Source organism: Dromiciops gliroides, chromosome 1, assembly GCF_019393635.1.
Source record: "Dromiciops gliroides isolate mDroGli1 chromosome 1, mDroGli1.pri, whole genome shotgun sequence".
In the NCBI taxonomy this organism is placed as follows: domain Eukaryota; kingdom Metazoa; phylum Chordata; class Mammalia; order Microbiotheria; family Microbiotheriidae; genus Dromiciops; species Dromiciops gliroides.
This window is the reverse complement of record NC_057861.1, coordinates 238,456,117-238,482,058: the sequence shown is the minus strand read 5'-3', so window position 1 is coordinate 238,482,058 and position 25,942 is coordinate 238,456,117. Positions and strand designations below refer to the sequence as shown.

Genomic DNA, 25,942 nt, shown 5'->3' with positions numbered 1-25,942 from the left:
AGCATTTTCCATCATGAGTCCTTTGAACTATATTGGAACACTGTATTGCTGAGAAGAGTCAAATCTATCACAGTTGATCAACACACAATGTTGTTGATACTGTGTACAATGTTCTCCTGGTTCTGCTCATTTCACTCATCATCAGTTCATGCAAGTCCTTCCAGGTTTCTCTGAACTCCTCCTGCTCATCGTTTCTTACAGCACAATAGAATTCCATTACATTCATATACTACAACTTGTTCAGCCATTCTCCAATTGATGGACATCCCCTCAATTTCCAATTTCTTGCCACCACAAAAAGAGCAGCTATAAATATTTTTGTACATGTGGGTCCTTTTCCCTTTTTTATGATCTCTTTGGGAAAAAGACCTAATAGTGGTATTTCTGGGTCAAAGGGTATGCACAGCTTTATAGCCCTTTGGGCATAGTTCCAAATTGGCTTGAGCCAAGTCTTGAAGAAAACAAGGTATTCGAATGAACAAAGATGAGGAAGGAATACCTTCCATGCTAGGGCAAAGGGAGATGAAGTGTCATGTATAGTAAGAAGGTCAGTTCAGTTGGATCCTAGAATGTGCAGAATAAGGCTTAAAAGATAGACTTTACATTGCAAAAAAAGGAGTCCATGTTTGATCTTTGGCACCATAAGGAGCCACTGCAGTTTGTTGAGTAGGGAATCGACATGATAAGAAATGAACTTTATGAAAAAAGTCATTGTATGACATTTTATTTTAATAAATTTTTTTTAGAAATCACTGAAGGATCGATGTTACTGGATATTATTTTGATTCCTAGTTTTATAAATTAGTCAGGGATAGAAAAGCATTTTATCTTATTGAACTTTGCTTAGGAGGGTAGCTATATGATGCATAGCTTTGCTTTTATGTATCATATGCGTGCATTTATGAAAAAGACGAGGGCACTGGATTCATCGAATTCTTTATTGCAAGAAGGTCTGCATTTGGGTGGCAGGAAGGTATTCTGGCTGACTTCTTTCCATGTAGTTAGGTGGCTGAAGCACAAGGATAGACAAAGCAGTGCTATTTAACCTGCAGTTTGGCCAGTTATAAAGATGCAGTGGAGGGGAGACCATCGCTCCAAATCCATTCCTTGCTCTTGTGCATGCCCAACTTTGCCCTAGCTTGCATTCAGTTACACAAACCATGGGGCTAAAAGGGTTCTGCCACAAGCAACAGCTTCAATTTCCTGCCACAGTTCTAGGTTTGGATGTCTGGTATTCATTAAAAACTAAATACTAAATAATATTCCCCAGAGACCTTTAATTACTAGAGCTGAGAACAGAGCTACAAAGTAAATGTCCATAAACTGGAATTACTTTCCATTTCTGAAGGTGAAACGAAGAGGAAATATTCTCTTCATTATCTTTTGGTGAGTTCCAACAGTTTGCTTAATAAGCCATTTGGCAACAGAAATAGCTATATTAATGGTCTTGAACAAAATGTGCACAAGTCATCCTGGTAAGCAAATGAGGCACAGAGAGAGAGAGAGAGAGAGAGAGAGCGAGAGAGAGAGAGAGAGAGCGAGAGCGAGAGCGCAGTCTCATTCTATAATTTTTTGTACTGGTTTTTTGTCTCAAACACTGCATTTTCAAAAGCCTGATGCTTTTTTTTTTTTTTTTGCAATGTGTTCTACAAAGTGTCTTTGGAATTTTAAAGAAATCATTTGATGCAACCAATCAATCAATCAATCAATTCACAAGCATTTTTAAGCACCTGCTATGAGTCAGGCACTGTGTAAGGTGCCAGGGAAAAAAATTAAGTACCTGTATAAGGCAGAATGAACATAAAGAAAAGAAATGTAATATAGTCAACTGCAAGGTAGTTTGAATAAAAATGTTTTTTATAAAATAACTAAAAGCTTAAAAATAACTACAACCTTACTTTTAATCAAACTGTTTGTCAAATACATAAGATTCTCTCATTGTATGAAATATGTGAGTGCATGACTTGAGAGAAATCTTAGACGCATTTGACCATGTCACTCTTCAGTTCACAAACTTCCACTGGCTCCCTAATGCTAACAAGATTTAAAATAAACAAACAAGCAAATGAATGAATGAATGAATGCACACACATATTTATATATGTATTTATATGATATTATCTAATATACAATCTAATAACATGTATATGCATCTATACACACATATGTATATTTATGAATAAATGTATGTGTTCATATACACACATACACACAATTATTCATTCATTTAGTTGTTTATTTATTTCTTTAGTCTGGCACTAAGACCTTCTAAAATTTGGCTCCAGTCTACCTTTTAAGCTTTTAAAAAAATTTTAATACTCTATATTATTTGAGCAAAAATCAACTACTAGCTGTTTCTTAAATGTGATCTGCTATTTTCTGCTTCTGTGCATTCATGTAGGCTATTGTCCATGCCTTGAATTTGCTTTCTTCATTTCCAGCTTTCAGAATCTTCTTTTAAGACTTGGCTTAGCCACCACCTTCTATGTATAGGATTCCTGATACTGTCCCTTCTCCCTCACTGAAAAACCTTCCTTATTAGGCTCTCCTGGGCTGCTTGTCCGAGTTTGCCCTTTGTTCCCATTGCTCCTGACCTTGGCCTAACTTACCTGTGTATGTTTCATATTGTGTGTGTGTGTGTGTGTGTGTGTGTGTGTGTGTGTGTGTGTGTGTGGCAATGGGGGTTAAGTGACTTGCCCAGGGCCACACAGCTAGTAATTGTTAAGTGTCTGAGGCTGGATTTGAACTCAGATCCTCCTGAATCCAGGGCCAGTGCTCTATCCACTGCACTGCCTAGCTGCCCCACTGTACATTTCATATTCTTGTCTCCCCCACGGCCTCAGCAGAATGTAAGGTTCCTGAGGTCAAGGACTGGGTCTCAGCATGTAGGTAATTGCACTACATGTGTCAGGCGCTTAATAAACATTTGCTGAATTGAATGATTTCACTTTTTACAGAAGTTTCAACTTTGAATTTCTGAAGATGGAACCTTGGTTATTGAATATTTACTAAGTATCTCCCTAGTTCAGGTCACTGTGCTTGATTCTGGGAGGATACAAAGAAGAGGAAGATTTGAGTCCCTGCTCTCAGGAAGCCTGAAACCAAAAAAACCCCCCAAAAAACTAATGATATAAAGGTGGATAATACAGGAGCCTGTTTTGATTGATTATGCATATTTTTAAAAGTATTTTTTCTTCTTTATTAATTAGTGGGGGGATGAAGGAAGTGGGAGGGGGAGAAAAAATGCTTGTTAAGTGAAAAAATAAAATTTAATTTAAAAATACATAACTATAGATTTAGAAGATGATGACCAACAATCCCTGCAACCTACAAGATGAGTGTTTATGATAAATGGTGGAGTTCCTAGGAAGAAAAGATCACTAAGTTGGGATGGGGTTTGCTCAGCAGGAAGGATCTTCAGGAGATGAGGTATCCTTTTTTAGTTGCTATGAATATCTTTAAACAGGTTAATTTAAAACTTTTAAATGTTGCTCAGTAAGTTTCTTTAAATCAGAAACCTCCCTTTCCTGACTTCATAGAAGTATTTTCTACCTACCGAAAGCTGCACATCAGGTCTCTTCTCCAGGAGAATCATGCCTTCACTGGGTAGGCCAAAGGATTTTACTTGGTAAGTCAGGAAGCCACCATATGAAGAAACCTAAAATTGAATAAATAAGATGAGTTGCATCTAGAAAAAGATCCTTGATTTTAAATGAAACAAACAATCTCTAGGAGCTTATGGATTTCCTTCTGCTATTTCCTTTAACCACTATAGTTCATCTGAACCACTGCTTTGCTAATTAATTTGAGACATGTATTTGTATCTAACTGAGTAATTTCTATAAAGAACTAAATTCTCCTCCAAAAGAATATATGAAAAATTTTTCCCCAAAGCAGGCATTCCAGTGTGGCTATCATTCGAAAATCCTCTGACTACATAATAATTAAGGGTCTAACTAACCCCTCTGAAGTAGTCAAACTTTTGAAAATTTTCCCAGCCTCCTAGAAATGGCAGGATAATGGTGTAGTGGCCAGGCTATGATGGAATGTGAAAGGGATAGCGAACACAATGGATGACCAGAAATAAGTTCCAGGCTAAAATAATGGGCAGAATCTAATAATTTAATAGAGATAAACAAAAAGCCCTCCAGTAAGGTATATTTTAAAAAATTATCTTCAAAAGTACAAAGTGGGGAAGGTGTGTCTAGATGAGTTAATATGAAAAAGAGGCCGGGGTGGGGAGGGAGGGACTAGCCAAACAAATCTAGAAAATGCATTAGAGAGAATCCCAATGGGGAAATCCAAGAAAAAGCAAATAACTTTTCCATCCCAGATCAGCTTAGGTAGACATAGAAGGAGGTGTGCAGAATTGGGATGGGATGGCAGCATGTGGAATATTCCAGTGCAGGGAAAAGCTATGAACCAGGGCAAGAGGAAGTTACAGACCCATATTAGGACACCACATGCAGAGTACAAGAATAGGTGCCAATTGGCAGCTTTGGTGCCCACTACCTAGTTTTGGGTCATAGATCCAAGGTGGATTGAGAAGAAGACCTACACCCAGGGGGTGGCTTTCTTTGGAAGAGAGGGCCCGGGCTTCCTATTGAGAAAGGAGTCGGTTCAGGGGCAAGCAGCAGGAGTATAACTTGTACCCCAAGGAAAAGAGAGGGATCTCAGTTCCAGAACTAGACCATCTGAAATCTCCAAGGAAATAACTAGGGAAAGAATCCCAAACCAAAGGGGAGTCTACAATTCTGTCATTCTGAACCAACAAAGCTTTCCAGCCAGCTGAGTGGGGCTGAGTCCAACAGCAGTATCACTCAGTCCAAAACCCATGTCAGGAAGTAACAGAGCTCAGACCAAGGTGGGCAGCAATCTCGTATCTGTCCTGCATCAGACCTCTCTGGGAACACTGAAAGCTTTCAAGTCTCTACCTGTATTTGAGATCTTGGAATAATACCATACTCACTTCCCTAAGAAAGCAGCCACAGGACCAACCTTGACTTTTCCTCCAAAGTGTACAGAATCTAACCCTAACATTGAGTCTGAAGTCAGGAAGTAGGCTGGAAGAATGAGCAAACAAATAAAAAAAGAATCCCACCATAAAGAGCTATTATGGTGGGAGAGATGCTCAAAACAAAGAAGAAAAGAATGATGCCAAAAGCAAAGTCTCATAGAAAAACACAGCTTAGGAACAAATTCAACTAGAATTCTTGGAACAGATGAAGAAAGAGGTTTTGTAAAGTTAAAAATGTTTTTATAAGTGAAATAAGATCACTTGAAGAAAAAACTGGAAAAGAAATAAGAGCTATAGAAGAAATAATTGGAAAAGGAATTAACAGTTTGGCACAAGAGGCTTTAAAAAACACTGTTCAAACAACAAGCTCTATGAAAATTAGAATAAGCCAAATAGAAACTAATGACCACATAAAACAACAAGAAAAATAAAAGTAAAAACCCCGGAAAATAGAAGAAAATGTAAGATATCTCATAGCAAAACCAACTGATAACATATTAAGGAGAAAATAATGTAAGAATCATTAGATTATCTGAATGCCATGACCAAAAAAGAGCCTTGACATAGCATTTCAAGAGACCTTAAAAGAAAATTGCCCAGACCTTTTAGAATCAGAGTGTAAAGTATAAGCAGAAAGAATCTACCAGTCACCCCCTGAAAGAAAACTCAAAATAAAAACTCCCAGGAATACAACAGCCAAAATCCAGAGCTTCTAAGTCAAAGAAAAAGTACTCCAACCAGTCAAAAAGAATTCAAAGTACTAAGGAGCCACAGTCAGAATCAGATATGATTTAGCAGCCATGAAAATAAATGAGAGAAAAGCTTGCAATATGACACTCCAGAAGGCAAAGGACATAGGTTTACAATTAAGAATTATTTAACCTGCAAAACTGAGTATAATTCTACGAGGAGAAAATAGATCTTTGATGACACACAACTAAGGAATGGCATTGATAAGAGGGAGTGCAGACAGTGAAGGAAAACCAGGATGTTAACAGCGATTGGATATGAAGATGTATGAGAATTCATTGAAGGAAATGGGAATACTTTGTCTGGAGAAGAGAAGACTCAGAGAGAAAATGGAGCCTGTCTCTAAGTTTTTTAAGGTACAAAGGGTAGAGACTGAGTCTTAGCTAAATTTTGTATCCTCTCTTTTGTTATTGTCTAGCCGTGTCTGACTTGTCGTGACCCTGTATACTTGTTTCACATGGTTTCCTTGGCAAAAATACTGGGGTGGTTTGCTATTTCCTTCTCCAGTGTATATCCATTTTTTTTTTTTGGTGAGGCAATTGGGGTTAAGTGACTTGCCCAGGGTCACACAGCTAGTAAGTGTCAAGTGTCTGAGGCTGGATTTGAACTCAGATCCTCCTGACTCCAGGGCCGGTACTCTATCCACTGTGCCACCTAGCTGCCCCCAGTGTGCATCCATTTTATAGCTGAGGAACTGAGGCAAATAGAGGTTAAGTGATGTGTTCAGGGTCACACAGCTAGATTGTGTCTGAGGCCAGATCTGGATGGGTATTTAATAGGTTGGAGCCAAAGGAAGCCTTCTAGTTACAGAAACATTTGAAGAGAGACTCAGTCAGGGGAACTTTCATGTTTTTACAATAACTCTGGAGATTTATAGTGGCAATCACTAGGGAAAACCTCAGTTTCCATATTGATAAAAAAAATTATAAGGTCTCTTTTTAAGCCCTAAATCCTGGATTACAGTCTATGTGCCTTAGAAAAATGTGGAATTCTATTAGCTGAATACACAGGGATGGGGATGAGAAGCAGATTAACTACTAGGACCAAGACTGTGATTCTCTGAAGTTCCTTATATTCCTAGATCTAGGAATGGCAGAGTACTGTAGTACATAGGGCATGGGACCAAGAAAGAGGAAGGCCTGGGTTCAAATCCTACCTGTGACACTTGAAAGGTTTGGTCTTGATAATCTCTGCAGTTCCATTCAGTTCTTTTTTTGTGTGTGGGGGGGACAATGAGGGTTAAGTGACTTGCCCAGGGTCACACAGCTAGTAATTGTTAAGTGTCTGAGGCCGGATTTGAACTCAGGTCCTCCTGAATCCAGGGCCAGTGCTTTATCTACTGCACCACCTAGCTGCACCCCCCCCATTCAGTTCTAAATCTATAATTATATGATTCTTCCAATTCGAAAAATCTATAATGCCCATCATTTGGGAAATAGCTGAAGATACTATAGCATATGATTATGATGTAATATTATTGTGCTATAAGAAATGACAACCAGAATGCTTTCAGGAAAACCTAGAAAGACTTAAATAAACTGATGCAAAGTGAAGTAATTAGAAACAGGAGAACATTTTACATAGTAACATGAATACTGTACAATGAAGAACTGTGAATGACAGTTGTTCTCAGCAATACAACGGTCCAAGATAATCCCAAAGGACTCATGATGAAAAATACTATCCACCTCCAGAGAAAGAACTGATAGTCTAAATATAGACTGAAGCTTGCTATTTCCTTCCTTCCTCCTTCCTTCCTTTCTTCTTTCCTTCCTTTTTTCCTTGCTTCCTTCCAAGTCTTCTTGTACAAAATGACTAATATGGAAATGTTTTACATGATTGCGCATGTATAACCTATATCAGATTGCTTACAGTCTCTGAGAGGGGGAAGGGAGGGAGAGAGGGAGAAAGAATGTGGAACTCAAAACTTAAAAAAAACAAAAGCAAATGTTAAAAATTTGTCTTAACACGTAATTGAGGAAAATAAAATATCATTAAAAAATTTAAGTACTTTTAACATTAAAAAATGTATGCTCCTTTGACTTTACCAATGAGTCAGTCCCCAACCTGTATCTGGTCTGGAAGTAGTCTTTTTAATATCCAGGCTGTAAGTGCTGAGACATCTTAGCACAGAGGGAAATATGTTCCTATTAGCAGAATGGGCTTCTAGGAATGTCTATTCTGAAAGAAAGGATTTTGCAGTTGTAGATAGATAATGCCTACGATTCTATGAAATAATAGAATCATAAACTTAGATTTTTTTTTTTTGGTGAGGCAATTGGGGTTAAGTGACTTGCCCAGGGTCACACAGCTAGTAAGTGTTAAGTGTCTGAGGCCAGATTTGAACTCAGGTCCTCCTGACTCCAGGGGCCAGTGCTCTATCCACTGCGCCACCTAGATGCCCAGAATCATAAACTTAGAAATTGGAGGGACATTATAGGCTACCTAGTTGTTTTTATGGAAGAGGCCATTAAGTGACTTGCTAAAGATGGCACAAGTGGCAAAGGCAGGATTTAACCCCTCTTCTTTGGATTCCAGATCCAGTGCCCTTTCTAAAACACCAGGTGCCCCTTATTAACATTGATTAAATCTGGGGTTATGTCTGTGTGTGTAGGAGCAGATAGACCTCAACCCGAAGAATGTCTATACCTCATCATCTGTGAAGAGATTTAAGGATCATGTACTTTGATTCTCTATTCTCTCCAAGTCATCCCTGATCTAGATATGTCCTTTTTAAAATAAAGCAAAAGTCACAGAGTGAGAGCTACATCCCAGAGGGTGGGCTAGAGAGGAGAACTGAGAGGGAAGGGTCTCAAAAGCAGCTGCACTGTCAAGTCAACGATGGTTGAATGTAAACATTTCAGGAGATAGTGCTGGGTATCCAGTCCTTGACTGCTGGTTTTGTTGTTGTTATTGTTGTTGTTGGTTTTAAAGGTTTGTCATGCTGGGGTGGGAGTGGGGATAAGCTCCCACTCTCTATAAAATGCTCCAATAGTGTGCGTCTCAAATAGCCTCTGACAACCGAAGCCCAACTCCTGGCCTTCTCGTGGCAGAACTGTTTCCACTAACAGGAGAAGGGGCGAAGGTGAGTCACTGGCGCCTTAAAACCAGTCGTTTCGGGCAGGTGGGGCTTGTTAACTTTGGCAGGCAACCCACCTAGGGGAAGGAACCCTGATTTTAAACCTGCGCTGCCTTGCTGCTATACCCATATATGGGAAAGGCTTCGGGAGTTAACCCTGAGGAAAAATCAGGAGCCGGAATCCCTTAGGCAGTTGGTGTTAGCCATCACATTCCTCTGGCAACTCCTGCAGCGGCATTGGTGCCAAACTGTATTGGCTTTGCCTCTCCTTTGGATCCACCAATATCGGCTTGTTTTCCAATTGATCCGCCCAGGCCAGCGCCCTGGAGAGGACACTCCAGCTACTCCTCATGGATTAGATACAACACGGGATGTGGCAGTTACGGGTTATAAGTCACTCAGGAGCTGTGGCTCCCGTATTGGACTGCACAGCTACACTGTGACCTGTGGCTCTTCAAGGCGCTGATCCATGGTCGTCTGCGACTGGTGGAGGCCTACTATTGTTGTTGTGGGGTTTTTTTGGAACTTACTATCTTTTTAAGTTAAAGAGATGTCCAAACATAAAAGCAATGTTACTTCAAATGAACATCTTAAATCTGATTGAAAGGGTTAGGGTTATTTAGCTGTTTTAACTAGCTAAAAGAGGAATGGAAGGAGGGATTTGAAGAGAGTGAGAAAGGGAAAAGGAGGGAGGGGAGGTGGGATAACCACAGTGTTTACAAACATTAACACCCATAGCCCAGAACTAGATTTGGAATCAGAAAGTCTGGATTGGGTTCCTGGCTCTGTCCCTTGCAGCTGTGTTACCTGGAACCCCTCTAAGGCTCAGATATCTCCCTGTAAAATGTTGATACTAATACTTCCAATATCTACTTCTCGCGGTTGTTGAAAGGAAAGCACTTTGTAAGATGCTACACACTACTGAGCAACAGCATACTAATTCAGCCAGGTGACAGAATAAGAGATTTGGGGGGTAGCTAGATGGCACAGTGAATAAAGCATTGGCCCTGGATTCAGGAGGACCTGAGCTCAAATCCAGCCTGACTCTTGACACTTACTAGTTGTGTGACTTTAGGCAAGTCACTTAACCCTCAATGCCCTGCAAAAAAAGGGGGGGTTGGGACCCATAAGGAACAGCTTGAGCCAAATTAGTGGTAGGATAGGTCTTTCCTATAACTGATCCCTTTGATACTCTAGAAGGAGACAGCTGGGTTTATAAAATGCCTGAGTATAATTCCTAATTAAATGAGTTGGTTGCTGTTAGTGAATCTTATTGGGCTGACACTTTATTGTATTTGCTTCCCTTAACAATCCTCTGAATCTTTCCATTTTCTGTCTTTTGTTATTCTGACAAGAAGCTTTACAATAGCTTTAAAACAAAGAACTGATGACAAAGTGTCATCTAAAAAAGTCATTTGCAGCAGACAGCATTTGAATGTAAAATTTGACACAATTGGTGCAGGAGAGATGGCACAGGACATGGTTTTATTCAGTGAGTGGGTTACTGCAGGAAGAACAAGGAGGGGGTTGCCAACATTTCTACTGTTCTTCCCTGATTGAGGTGAAAGTGGTTCCTTATAAAATGAATGCATTTTGCATTTGGTCAATGAAAGCCCTGTCCCCTTTGGAAATAAGCACTCTGCTCTATCATATCTCATAGAGAACTTACTTGACCTTAGGAACACTTGTCATTTCCTTTAGCACATAACTTGTTTTAAATATAAAAGGGGTCACTCCAGAGATGGGAAGAAAAAGTCCTACTTATTCCTAGACTAAGGGGGGGGGGAGGGGAGGGGTGTTAAGAAGAAAGAAGATAGATACAGGAAAAGGTGTGTGTATCTGGTGGGATGGAGGCCACAGCTACTTTTTGGTCAGTGTTCATTGCCAACATTATGTACCCTCCTGGGAAATTCTAATGAGTTTCTGGACAGGGAAGGAAGCCATTCAAGCATAATATTTACATGACAATCCTCTTTTAAAACATTAATTTGAATAAAAATGACAATTCTACCTAAATTAATTTACTTATTCAGTACCATACCAATCAGACTACCTAAAAATTATTTTGTAGCATTAGAAAAAATAATAACAAAATTCATATGGAAAAACAAAAAGTCAAGAATATCAAGGGAACAAATGAAAAAAAAATGCACAGGAAGGTGGGCTAGCTGTACCAAATCTGAAGCTTTACTATAAAGTGGCAGTCATCAAAACTATTTGGTACTGGCTAAGAAATAGAGTGGTGGATCAATGGAATAGGTTAGGCACAGAAGACACAGAAGTAAATGACTTTAGTAATCTACTGTTTTATAAACCCAAAGACTCCAGCTTCTGGGATAGGAACTCAATATTTGACAAAAACTGCTGGGAAATATAGTATGGCAGAAAGTAGGCATAGACCAACATCTTGCACCTTATATTAAAATAAGGTCAAAATGGGTACATGATTCAGACATAAAAGGTGACACCATAGGTAAATTAGGAGAGGAAGGAATGGTTTACCTCTCAGATTTATGGAAAGGAGAACAGTTTATGACCAAACAAGAGATAGAGAACATTATGAAATATAAAATGGATGATTTTGATTACATTAAACAGAAGCAACGCATCCAAAATTAGAAGGGAGGCAGAAAACTGGAAAACAATTTTTTTAGCCAGTGTTTCTGACATTTCTAAAATATATAGGGAACTAAATAAAATTTATAGGAATCCAAGTCATTCCACAATTGAGAAATGGTCAAAGGATATGAACAGATAGTTTTCTGATGAAGAAGTCAAAGCTATCTATTCCCATATGAAAAAATGCTCTAAATCACTATTGATTAGAGAAATACAAATTAAAACAACTCTGAGGTACCACCTCACACCTATCAGATTGGGTAATATGACAAAAAAAGGAAAATAATAAATGTTGGAGAAGTTGTGGAAAAATTGGAACACCAATACATTGTTGGTGGAGCTGTGAACTGATCCAGCCATTCTGGAGAGCAATTTGGAATTATGCCCAAAGGGCTATAAAGCTGTGCATACCCTTTGACCCAGAAATACCACTATTAGGTCTTTTCGCCAAAGAGATCATAAAAAAGGGAAAAGGACCCACATGTACAAAAATATTTATAGCTGTTCTTTTTGTGGTGGCAAGGAATTGGAAATTGAGGGGATGCCCATCATTAGGGAATGGCTGAACAAGTTGTGGTATATGAATGTAATGGAATACTATTGTGCTGTAAGAAATGATGATCAGGCAGATTTCAGAGAAACCTAGAAGGACCTACATGAACTGATGCTGACTGAAGTGAGCAGAACCAGGAGAACATTGTACACAGTCTCGACAACACTGTATGCTGATCAACTGTGATAGACTTGACTCTTCTCAGCAATACAGTGGTCCAAGATAGTTCCAAGAAACTCATGATGGTTAATGCTCTCCAAATCCAGAAAAAAAAGAACTATGGAATCTAGATGCAGATTGAACCATACTATTTCTATTTTTTTTTGTTTTTCTTTTTTGAGGTTTTTCCTTTTTGCTCTGATTCTTCTTGTACAGCATGTCTAATGCAGAAGTATGTTTAATGTGATTATACATATACAACCTACATCAGAATGCTTGCTGTCTTGGGAGGGGGGAGGGAGAGGAAAGAGGGAGAAAAAATTGAAACTAGAAATCTTATAAAAACAAATGTTGCAAACTATCTCTACATGTAACTGGAAAATAATAAAATACTTTCATGGGAAAAAACACATTAATTTGCTACTGATTCATCACTGATTTGCACATGTGTAGAATGGCCAGTGTACTCTGGACTTTCAACTTGAGAAGAGAAGGCTATGACCAGTGATTTCAAATATCTGAAAGGGTATTCTACAGAAGGGGGACTGGATCTCAGACCAAAAGGTGGAAATTTCAAGAGGGTAGATTTCAGGCCAATATAAGGAAAAAGCCTAAAAATCACAGCTATCTGCAATTGGAATATAGCCTGCCTTGGGAGGGAATGAGTTCTCACTCCTAGAAGTTGGAAGCTGCATTACTACTTGTTAGGGAAAAAGTTACAAAGAATTCGCATTTAAGGTGTGTATAGCAGTGGTGGTGGTGGTGACCTCTGTGGTCTAACCTAAAATTCTATAGTTGATAATTCAGGTCTATGAGTTGAGTTCCCACCAAAATGAGGTCACTTTTTGAGGGGGCTCAGAACTGGCTGATAAGTCATCTCTTTGAGGGCATTCTTTTTATTGCTTGGTGCCCAGTCTTTCATGCCAAGACCTTAAGAGGCCCTTCATGCCAGAAGACATGCATGACAAGCTCCTCTAGAGCTCTGACGACCTAAGACAGAGGGATCTCACATTACTGTGAGCCCAAAGAACAGCAAGAAAAGTTCTACTTCCTGCAAACAGAGTGGAGGGCAGGATAAGCAGAGAGCCATTCGAAAGGGAACTGTATAAGAATCTAACGCGGGCCTGAGTGAAGAATGGCAAGGAGCTCTCTGCAAAAAGAAGGATGGACTCAATATGATCCTCTGCCAGGCCACAAATGAAGGCAGACAAAACTGGGAGCTTCTTTTCTTCCATATCAGGAGCTTTCATAATTGATTGTAAAAGTTCACATTTATGTAGTGTTTTAAAATTGCAATGCACTTTCCAAATATTATCCCATCTGACCCTCATAACAACCCTGGGAATTAGGTCATATTATTATCTCCATTTTTCAGATGAGGAAACTGAGGCAAACAGATGTTAAGTGACTTGCCCTGGACCATAAAGTTCAGTAGGTATCTGAGGTCACATTTGAACTCAGGGTCTTCCTGACTCCAGGTCCAGCACTCTACCCCCTGCATCACCCAGCTGGTTTCAAATATTGTCTCACTGAGCATATTTTAGGACATTATTAAGGAGAACTGCCCCAATGTCTTACAATCAGAGTAAAAATTAGTTATTGAAAGAATCCACCAATCACTTCCAGAAAGAGATCTCCAAAAGAAAACACCAAGGAATATCATTGCTAAATTCCAGAGCTATCAAGTAAAGAAGAAAATACTGCAAGCACCCAGAAAGAAACAATTTAAATATCAAGGAACAATAAGAATTACATAGGAACTGGCAACTTCAACATTAAAGAATCAGAGGGCATGGAATATGATATTCCAGAAGGCAAAGGAACTGGGATTACAAACAAGAATGTACTACCCAGCAAAATTAAGCATAATCTTTCAGGGGAAAAGATGGACATTCAATAAAATATGAGGCTTTAAAACTTTCTTAATGAAAAGTCCAGAACTGAACAGAAAATTCAATCTACAAATACAAGACTCAAGAGACACATGAAAAGGTTAAAAAGGGGGAAATGTAATACATATGATTACATGTAATTCAATAAGGTTAAAATGTATGCAACCCTCCATGGGAAGAAGATACTTATAATTCTTGAGAATTGTATCTTTATTAAGGCAGATAGGAGGAGTACACATAGACAGAAGGTATGGGTATAAGTGGATTCTGATGTGATGATATCAAATATTGTCTCACTCCTATCAGCCCTGTTTCATGTGTCCTGAAAGGCAAGTTGTTTTTTTTTTTTGGCAGGGCAATGAGGGTTAAGTGACTTGCCCAGGGTCACACAGCTAGTAAGTGTCAAGTGTCTGAGGCCGGATTTGAACTCAGGTACTCCTGAATCCAGGGCCGGTGCTTTACCACTGCACCGAAAGGCAAGTTTTTAAAAGGCCATACTCTAAATCAGTGGCATAGTCAGGGAAGGCCCAGGCTCTTTAGACTCAATGGTGTCTCTGCTAGACCTCTGGTGAAGTGCCACCTGTAACTATCAAGAGAGGTAAACAGGGAAACAAGATTATTCATAAAGGAACCACACACAATGAAGCAATGCCCATACTAAGCCTATATGTACTAAGTGTAAATAACACAGCTTCTAAATTCACAAAGAAAATGATACAGAAGTGAACAAAGTTACTGTGAGCAAAAAACTAGTTCTTGGAATGTATACTAACCTTATGAAAAGGCATGAGTAGGGGGCCTGGCCTACCTCCTCTGGGAAGGCTCCATTGTGTAATAAAAAGAATTATGGATCACGCTCCAAGACATTCCTTAGTCAACTGGATCTTTCTCCCACTGGAGGTTTCCCTGGGCATATATTTCTGTAGAAAGACTCATATCCTCTTTTTTCTGAGGGGGGTAATGAGGGTTAAGTGACTTGCCCAGGGTCACACAGCTAGTAAGTATCAAATGTCTGAGGCCAGATTTGAACTCAGGTACTCCTGAATCCAGGGCCAGTGCTTTATCCACTGCGCCACCTAGCTGCCCCCCCCATATCCTCTTAATGGACTTGTCCATCTTCTTCTGTTGACACTCTTAGCATCATGGAGAGAGCACTCACTGTATTTGGAATCAGACCTGGATTCAAATCCCATCTCTGAGACTCACTAGCTGTATGACCTTGAGCTCTTTCACTGAACTTGTTCCCTTTTCTGTAAAACTGAGGGAGTTGGATTCCCTCTGGCTCTGGGTCTAGAATCTTAGAAACTCCAAGGGGGAGGGACAGGATCTGTTTCTCCTCCATTAATAGTGATGCTTACCTCTGCCTGGGTAGCTTCTTCCAAGATTACATCCTATCATATAATAAGAGCTAAGAAGGCCAAAGAGGAGGGGCATAGGACACATCCCAAAGAGTTGGTCATTCTTTTGACATTTCTCACCTTGTCCCCCAAATAGGATGGTGGTGCTATCCAGTATACGCTGTGGACCGAGGAAGGCAGCTCCTGAACATCAGCGACCACACTGTTACTGCCTGGGTTGAATGTGATGGGGATGTTCATTTGATCCACTGTCTCTAGGCGCCAACCTATCATGTCAACAAACTGGAACATAAAAGTATGGGAATGGAATTCATTCATGTCTTTCCTCCATGAGCTCTCTTGCTGAAGACTTCTTTTGAAAATATATTTTAATGATGTCTTTTGTCTTTGCAATATAGTCACTTCACTTCCCACCCTCCTCAAGATTTAATCGTCCCCTATGACAACGAAAAATAATTAAATAAAAACAGCTGCTCCAGTGACCGTATTAGACATTGTACATGATATTGTATGACAGTAGTCCTCCACTTCTCTGCTGTAGACTTCTTGAGAAGTAACTCAATTGTTTACAATGGGGAAGGCGTACAGTTATAGATTTCCCACAAACACTTTTATCAAAGCTAAGTGAAGTTTTAACCACATCACATTTAATGTATTCTGGATAGAATGCACTTTCTCCACCCCACGACAAGAAACTTTGTATAGCAAACATGTGCCTTATTAACCATCATAACTTTCCAATGTTATATGGATTACAGTGCCATCCTTTAAATTTCATTTCACTCTATGGACAGGGTGTGTTTTAAAATCCCTATCAAGTCATAAAGCAATTAAGGAAAAACTGTAAGAAAGGAGAAATAACTGATAAATTTGGGATAAGAGATGGTCCTTTTCTTGGTTAGGGAAATGGTGATCCCTTCTGATTCTCCCAAGTCTTATAAACCACTAATAAGTTTACCTCCTTGAAAGAGGAAAGCAAAGAAAAATGAAATAGACCTTCTTTTAATACTGGTTGAACATGACTCACACTAAGCAAAATGGGAAATAAGTATTGAAATTATGGACAGAAGAAAGGATTTCAGACTTTAAGTAGCTCTTATGAGCTAGAAACAGAGAGAAAAAATGAGGTGGTAAATGATGATGGAGAGAAATAAAAAAATTGAGAAATGACGATATGGAAAGAAGGAACAAAGGAGAAAGGACCCTAAATCTGACATTTCAGACTATTACCACCCACATTCATCATTATCAAGACTGACAAATCAAATAGTTCAGAATGTTGACATTTCAGATGAATTTCATAGGCCTCTTAATGCATGGCAACCAAACGAAAGTAGAGAGACTGCAAATCCTGGCATACCTTAGCCCTCCGCTTATTTGTACTACGACAGTGGTCACTTATTCCAAAACAGAAGCAGCTGGTACATCCCTTTGGATTGGTGGGGTCCAAGTAAAATGACCCCTTCCGGCAAACATTACATTCTGCACCTTCTACATTTTCCTATTAAAGCAAAAAGGAAATGAGGTCAGTGAAGTTTTTTAAGTCCCGTACTGGCATTTTGTTGTTCTCAAATTCTATGGAAGTAGAAAGTGTTGGCACACAGATGGTTATAAAACATCAAAAGACATGGATAGCTGAGTATGGATAGCTTAAGTTTGGGAGTTCTGAGCTTCAGTCTACTAAGCTGGCGGGGTGTTTTGTAGCAAATCTGACACCAATATAGTAAGCCTGTCACAGGGGAGGTTGCCAGGCTGCCTAAAGAGGAACAAACTAGCTCAGATTGAAACTGAGTAGGTCAGGGGAACCTAGGTGGTACAGTGGATAAAGCACAAGCCCTGCATTCAGGAGGACCTGAGTTCAAATCCAGCCTCAAATACATGACACTTACTAGCTGGGTGACCTTGGGCAAGTCACTTAACCCTCATTTCCCACCAAAAAAAAGAAAGAAAGAAATGGAGTAGGCCAAAATTTCCATGCCAATCAACAGTGAGACGGGGCCAGCGAGTGGCCATTACACTTCCAGTCTAGGTAAGATAGGAAAACCCAGTTTCAAAAAAAAAAAAGACATGGGATGATAAAATTCCATTCCATATATATATATATATATATATATATATATATATATATATGTATATATACAAAGTACCAAAGATATGGGCAGCTCATGTCCTAGCAAAAAAATTAAACAAGTATCTGTTTCTCACAGATCCCATCATCATCAAATAGCCATTTGAAGTGCTCCAGAACCAGGCTCTTAGTTGTCATCACAAAATACACTAAAATCTTGGAGAAAAGGGACACAGCAGAAGTGGGAGGGTTTAAAATGAGCAGAAGACCAGTCCACTATTCATAAGACCTGGAAGTTATAACCCTTTGGCCAGGAGGTAGGTGGCATGCCTCATCACTGGTCCTATGTAATCATGGTTGGCCATTGTATTGCTCAGAGTTTTTAAGTCTTTCAAAGTTTTTATTTTTATTTTTACAGTGTTTACTCTTGTTTGTTTGTTTTTTTAATTTAGTGAGGCAATTGGGGTTAAGTGACTTGCCCAGGGTCACACAGCTAGTAAGTGTCTGAGGCCGGATTTGAACTCAGGTACTCCTGACTCCAGGGCCGGTGCTCTATCCATTGCGCCACCTAGCTGCCCCCAGTGTTTACTCTTATCGTATAAATTGTTCTTCCTGTTCTGCTCATTCACTCTGCGTCAGTTCATACAAATTTTTACAGGTTTTGCTTCCTTAAATGCTTCTTGTATTGGTTTGGAAGGGGGTAAAAGGGAGAGGAAAAACATTTTTGTCAACTAAAAAATTAATTTAAAAAAGGATTTATTAAATCACTAAGTTTGAGACACAGGGTTAAGTACTGGAGCTATAAAGACAAAGCCTTCAGGGAGTTCATATTTGCCTTCTCCTAGGGAACAGGAATAAACATTTATATTTCACCTACTACGTGACAGGCACTATTCTAAGTGATCCTCACAACAACCCTCAGAGGTAGGTATTATTATTATCCCATTTTATAGTTGAGGATAATGAGGCAGACATAGGTCAAGTGACTCAGCTAGTCTAATGAAGAATTTGAACTCAGGTCTTCCTAACTTCAGGCCCCAGCTCTCTTCCATCCATTGCTCCATCAGTTGCCTCTTGTCTATATTCTCCTACAATATATATAGAACATTTTATTTCTAATGCTACTTTAAGGGAGTCTATCTTCAATAGGTTTTAGTTCTCATTAGTTTCCTTTCAGGTAGTTAAGTTTTCTCTTTAAAAACAGCTCATATCCTAAGATTTCTTGCTTTTTCTACAACCTCAGTATAGAAGCTCTTCTGCCTTAGTGCAGACCCACAGGGATGTGTTGATGATCTTGGCTTTGCCCCCACTACAGTATAACTTTTTGTCAGAGACTGGACAAAATATGTGAGATTCAAAAAGTAACAGAGGTGAAACAGGGCAGGGAGATCATGGGGAAGAAGCAAAGGCTCTGTGTGACAGGGGACTGGGCTCTCTTGGGAAAAACCAAAAGCTAGGAAAGGGGACTTGCTTCCACAGACTCAATTAGGAATCTGAATTTAAGAATTCTTGCATTTTAGAAGCTAGCCATACCTCAATCTATGTACTATTGAGGAGTCATGTAGTATGATGAAGAAAGAGCAGCCTCTGAGCTGGTCAGAGCTAATTCAAGGTCCACCCTGGACACATCCTGGCTGTGTAATCTTGGGCAAGTCATTTGATCTCTCTCTCTCTCTCTCTCTCTCTCTCTCACTCTCGGAAGGGCAATGAGGGTTAAGTGACTAGTCCAGGATCACACAGTTAGTAAATGTCAAGTATCTGAGGCCAGATTTGAACTCAGGTCCTCCTGAATCCAGGGCCGATGCTCTATCCATTGCACCACCTAGCTGCCCAAGTCACTTGATCTCTTGATGCACTAGACAAGTTACAGAGCAGGGACTGGCTTGTATTTATGGGAGACGTTTCCTATACCAGTAAAAGCACATTCTTGGCCCTATCTGTACTTGTAAGTCCACATTTCCTTGAATTGTTGTTGTTGTTCAGTCATTTTTCAGACTCCATGACCCTATTTTTGTTTTTGTTTTTGTTTTTTTTTAGCAAAGATACTGGAGTGGTTTGCCATTTCCTTCTCCAGCTCATTTCACAGATGAAGAAACTGAGGTACCGCCTATGGTCACACAGCTAGTAAGTTTCTGAGGCTGTATTTGAATTCATGAAGATGAGTCTTCCTGATTCCAAGCCCAGTGCTCTATTCATTGCAGCACCTAGCTGTCCTTTGAATATTACTTCTTATTTCAATACTTCAAAAACTGATTTTATCTGCAATACAGAGCAGATCGCAACAGCCCTAAAGCTTGGTCAACTAACTCCGAAAATATCCATCCTCTAAGGGATATAACCTTCTCATGATACATCACTCAAAACTTAGCCAGACTGGCCCTTGGATGATGGCTATATCATCTGTGGCTGGGTCCACATGCTAAGATTTTCAGCTCATGAGGATCTTGCAGGTCCTACTGAGTTCAAATACAGCTGTGTGATCCTGGGCAAGTCACTTAACATCTTTGGGCCCCAGTTTCCTCTTCCATAAAATGAGGATCATAATAGCACATTTCTGCCAAGGATTATTGTAAGGACAAAATAGAATAATTGTAAAGCAGTCTGCAAGCCTTAAAGCACTATGTAAATGCTAGTTATTATTGTTATTAATAAATGAAAACCAAACAAAAACCTACCGCTTATTTGTTAGCCCCTGATAAGTGTTTTGATGCATCTTACCTTACAGAGGCAGACACCTGTCCGTGGATCACAGACTGCTGGCTCAGTCCCATCTTGGTTGCAATTGCAAGGAATACATTCAGGGAATCGGTAGAACCCGGAAGCACAGTGATCACACTGACGTCCTATTATTCTGGGTTTGCATCTTTATAAAACCAAAGGGAGATGAGGGTACCACCAAAAACAACAACAACAACAACAAACAAACAAAAAACCAAAGGGAGAAAATATCCATCATTTTCCTTAGAGTGTTTATCCCACATCCACCTTTAATGTAATGCTGGGCAAGATGCCACACCAAAGCAATTAAACAGATGCTACACCCAGGAGTCCTCCACATAGTTACAATTTCAGAATCACCAAATTTAAGAGAAAGAAACAGACTCAGTGGTTCATTTCATCCATACCTCTCCTTTTATAGCTGAGTCCTTATGAGGTTAAGTGATTTGTGGTAGAGACAGCATTTAAATCTTGCTTTCCTCTATGCTGTCTCCTATACTCACAGACTAACATAAAAAAGTTTCCTCGGGGATTTTCTCTTCCAACCTAATTAATTTTGAATGTCAGCAAAAAGCATTATTCTGGGTCCATAGCTTTCACCAGATTGCCCAGAACCTCAGCCTTAAAGAGGTTAAATTAGTTTTTCTAAGGGTCATTGAACATATATTGGATTAGGGGCTCTTATTTTTTTTTGAGAGATATCTTTGCCTATGGACCCCATTCTCAGCATAATGTTTTTAAAAAATTTTAAAGAACATGTAGGATTACAGAGAAAACCAATTGTGGTAAAATGTAGTTATCAAAATATTAATCAAAAAGTTTACATTTAAAAAACGTTGTGCTAGAGGAGTTATTTCAAGATTGATCCCTCCTAGATGTGGGAAAACTGGGACACTAATGCATTGCTGGAGAAGTTGTGAACTTATCTAACCATTCAAGAGAGCAATTTGGAACTATTCCCAAAGGGCCATAAAACTGCATACCCTTTGATCCAGGCAATACCACTACTACGTCTATATTAAAGAATTTTTTTTAATCATAAAAGTATTTTATTATTTTCTAGTTACATGTAGAGATAGTTTGCAACATTTGTTTTTATAAGATTTCTAGTTTCAAATTTTTCTCCCTCCCTTCCCTCCCTCTCCCCTCCCCAAGACAGCAAGCAATCCGATGTAGGTTGTATATGTACAATCACATTAAACATATTTCTGCATTAGTCGTGCTGTGAAAGAAGAATCAGAGCAAAAGGGGAAAACCTCAAAAAGAAAACCAACAAAAAAATAGAAATAGTATGGTTCAATCTGCATCTAGATTCCATAGTTGGGGTGGCTAGGTGGCGCAGTGGATAAAGCACCGGCCCTGGATTCAGGAGGACCTGAGTTCAAATCTGGCCTCAGACAATTGACACTTACTAGCTGTGTGACCCTGGGCAAGTCACTTAACCCCCATTGCCCAACAAAAAAACCAAATAGATTCCATAGTTCTTTTTTTCTGGATTTGGAGAACATTTTCCATCATGAGTCCTTTGGAACTATCTTAGAACACTGTATTGCTGAGAAGAGTCAAGTCTATCACAGTTGATCAACACACAATGTTGTTGATACTGTGTATAATGTTCTCCTGGTTCTGCTCATCTCAGTCAGCATCAGTTCATGTAGGTCCTTCCAGGTTTCTCTGAAATCCATCTGCTCATCGTTTCTTATAGCACAATAGTATTCCATTACATTCATATACCACAACTTGTTCAGCCATTCCCCAATGATGGGCATCCCCTCAATTTCCAATTCCTTGCTACCACAAAAAGAGCAGCTATAAATATTTTTGTACATGTGGGTCCTTTTCCCTTTTTTATGATCTCTTTGGTGAAAAGACCTAATAGTGGTATTGCTGGATCAAAGGGTATGCACAGCTTTATAGCCCTTTGGGCATAATTCCAAATTGCTCTCCAGAATGGCTGGATCAGTTCACAGCTCCACCAACAATGCATTAGTGTTCCAATTTTTCCACAACTTCTCCAACATTTATTATTTTCCTTTTTTGTCATATTAGCCAATCTTATAGGTGTGAGGTGGTACCTCAGAGTTGTTTTAATTTGCATTTCTCTAATCAATAGTGATTTAGAGCATTTTTTCATATGGGAATAGATAGCTTTGACTTCTTCATCAGAAAACTGCCTGTTCATATCCTTTGACCATTTCTCAATTGGGGAATGACTTAGATTCTTATAAATTTTATTTAGTCCCCCATATATTTTAGAAATGAGGCAGTTATCAGAAATACTGGCTATAAAAACTGTTTCCCAGCTTTCTGCCTCCCTTCTAATTTTGGATGCATCACTTCTGTTTGCACAAAACCTTTTTAATTTTTTTTTGTTTTTGGTGATGCAGTTGGGGTTAAGTGACTTGCCAGAATCTTCCAGTTTTCCCAGCAGTTTTTGTTGAATATTGAGTTCCTATCCCAGAAGCTGGAGTCTTTGGGTTTATCAAGCAGTACATTACTAAAGTAATTTACTACTGTGCCTCCTGTGCCTAACCTATTCCATTGATCCACCACTCTATTTCTTAGCCAGTACCAAATAGTTTTGATGACTGCTGCTTTATAGTAAAGCTTCAGATTTGGTACAGCTAGCCAACCTTCCTGTGTATTTTTTTCATTAGTTCCCTTGATATTTTTGACCTTTTGTTTTTCCAGATGAGTTTTGTTATTATTTTTTCTAGCTCTATACAATTTTTAGGTAGTCTGATTGGCATGGCACTGAATAAGTAAATTAATTTAGGTAGAATTGTCATTTTTATTACATTAGTTCAGTCTATCCATGAGCAATTGATATTTTTCCAATTATTTAGATCTGATTTTATTTATGTGAAAAGTATTATATAATTGTGTTCATATAGTTACTGGGTTTGTCTTGGCAAGTAGACCCCCAAGTATTTTATATTTTCTACTGTTACTTTAAATGGAATTTCTCTTTCTATTTCTTGCTGCCGAACTTCGTTGGTCATGTATAGAACCAAAGAAATTCTTGAAAAAAAGGGAAAATGACCTATTTGTAAAAAATATTTATAGCAGCTCTTTTTGTGGTAGCAAGGAATTGGAAATGAAGGAGATGCCCATCAATTGGGGAATGGCTATATGATTGTAATGAAATATTATTGTGCTATAAGAAATGATAAGCAGGATGATTTCAGAAATGCCTGGAAAGGCTTACATAAACTGATTCAGAGTGAAGTGAGCAAAACCAGAAGAATGTTATACATAGTAATAGCAATATTATACTGTGAATGACTTAGGTATTCTTATCAATACAATGATCCAAGATAATCTGCCCCAAAGGACTCATGATGAAGCATGTTATCCACCTTCTGAGAAAGAACTGATATTGTCTGAATACAAACTGAAGCACATTCTCTTCCTTCCTTCCTGAAAGTTTTTTTTTGGTGAGGCAATTAGGGTTAAGTGACTTGCCCAGGGTCACACAGCTAGTAAGTATCAAGTCTCTGAGGTTGGATTTGAACTCAGGTCCTCCTGAATCCAGGGCCGGTGCTCTATCTACTGCACCACCTAGCTGCCCCTCTGAATTTTCTTGTACAAAATGACTAATGTGGAAATATTTTACATGATTGCACATGTGTAACCTATACTAGATTGCTTACCATCTCAGGGAGGAGGGAGGGCAAGGAGGGAGGAAAGTGTAGAATTTTGAACTCAAAAATTTTAAAAATCCTAGTTTTTAGATCAACAATTTAAAATTGAATAATGTTTAAAAATTGTTTCAACAAGCAATTGGGGAAACAAAATAAATTTTTTAAAAAGACAGTCCATTCCCCAGTCTCTGCCAAAATAACTCCCTAGCTTCTTGCTGATATCTGAAATTTCTCTAACAAGGAAAAAACCTTTCATTGCGTGGTAAGGGATAAAATCTAAGAACATGGTTGAGGTAACACTTTAGTAAAAATGAATTATAGTTAAGATATAATCAAGGAGAAGCAGTCATAGAGTCAGAGAATTGTAGAGTCAGATGATAGTTCAGAGGTCACCTGATCCAACACTTGCTCAAATCATGCATCAACACTTTTCTCTTCCAAGTGGTCATCTATACTCTACCCATTGCAAACTTTAAAGCATGATACAAATGCTAGCTATTGTTATATATGGTACTAAGGACACTTCCTTTCCTTCTTGGGACATTATGATATTGTCCAACTCTCTCAAATGCTAGAACATTTTTCTAGGATAGATAACTGGTTATTAGATTCTTTCTTATTCTGATCATTTGGAGGGGTTAAAAGAGGGTGAGTCTGCACTGGACACAAAATACAGAGAGAGGAAACCAGGGAGAGAAGATGAACTTCAGGGGCCTCCAAACTTTGCCCAAGGTTCGTTCTGTCTAGTTTCATTTGGATGAGGAGAAATAGAAGCTGTGGGATGAGCTTTTAAAAATCTCCTTATATAGTGAGAAGACAAAGACTTCACATAAATGTTTGAAGATTTTGTTTAATTTTTTTTTTATCATGGCTGCTTCGCCTAAAGGAGCTGGTCCCTGGAGATTCTTTAATGGAAGGATCACTATACATGCCGAGTGCTGAGTGGTCCAGATGTATGAGCTATAGGAGTTCAGGGGAAGGAGAGATCCCTGTGGGAAGCCGCCAGCAAGAAGACACCACCAAGGAAATTAGTTTAGTCTGGAAGATTTGTATCATAGGCTAAAGAAAGGTGGCAAAGAAACATCCCTTTCAGTATTATTGAAAAACTAAAAACAAATGTTTTATAGGATAGGAATAAGAAGTGAAGACGTTTGAGATAGACAAGTTGTAGTTTATAAAATCCAAGGCTGGAAACTATTCAGTTTATAAATGAGCAATCTGGGACACAAAAAAAGTTCAATGCTTTGCCCACAGGTAGTAAACAGAAGAGCCAGAATTCAAACTTAATTGCTGCAAATTCATTGCTCACACCCTGGGTTACTCCAAAAAGTCTCTTGGAGGAAGTGGCGTTTTATGAGCCAGATAGGAGGGAGTCTGATGACCAGGAGGGTGGGGATGGGTCAGGAGTAAGAATGGGGATGGCTCAGTGGGTAAAGCACTGGCCCTGGATTCAGGAGGCCCTGAGTTCAAATCTGACCTCAGAAACTTGACACTTACTAGCTGTGTGACCCTGGGCAACTTAATTAACCCTCACTGCCCAGCAAAAACAAAAAAAAAAGAATGGGGTGGGTGGGTGAGTTGTAAAGGTTGGAAGCAAGTAGAAAAAAAGGAAGACAGAAAATCAAGAAGTATAAGACAACTAAGGATACAAATTACTATGAAAATATGGCAGTGAAGAAGATTAGTGTGTGATAAGAGAACAATAATATTTTAAAATGTTTTATGGCATTGTATTTGATGCCAAAAGATCTGGGTTCAAATCTCCCCCCACCCCGTGCTCTTTAGTACCTATGTGACTTTGGGCAACTCATTTTACTTCTCAGAGACTCAGTTTCCTAATCTATAAAATGAGGTAGTTGGACTACATGACCTCTAAGGTTTCCATCAATTGTATCTCTAAACAGAAAGAGCACTGGGTTTGAAGCCTGGGTGTGAATTCAGGCTGTGCCACTTTCTACTTCGGTGACATGGAAAAGGTTGGACCAGCTGGCCTTTAAGGTTTCTTCTAGTGTTAAGCCCTGGGGGTCCGCTTATGTTTCAGGACCTTTGAGTCTTTGCTGCCCTAAAATAAACCTGACCTTGAGA

The 25,942-nt window shown here is 39.1% G+C and overlaps 1 protein-coding gene across 3 annotated transcripts in view; it reads right to left on the bottom strand.

Annotated features, from left to right (window-relative positions):
- The window catches only part of LAMA3 (laminin subunit alpha 3), a 341,587-nt gene that overhangs the window by 84,798 nt on the left and 230,847 nt on the right, over positions 1 to 25,942 (bottom strand). For all 3 annotated transcript variants that reach the window (XM_043973095.1, XM_043973110.1, XM_043973101.1), the window contains 4 exons: positions 20,214 to 20,358; positions 16,788 to 16,928; positions 15,548 to 15,709; positions 3,557 to 3,658 (listed from right to left, as the gene is read on the bottom strand). In XM_043973095.1, coding sequence (XP_043829030.1) covers positions 3,557 to 3,658; positions 15,548 to 15,709; positions 16,788 to 16,928; positions 20,214 to 20,358 — 550 coding nt within the window. The remainder of the gene's footprint in view (positions 1 to 3,556; positions 3,659 to 15,547; positions 15,710 to 16,787; positions 16,929 to 20,213; positions 20,359 to 25,942) is intronic.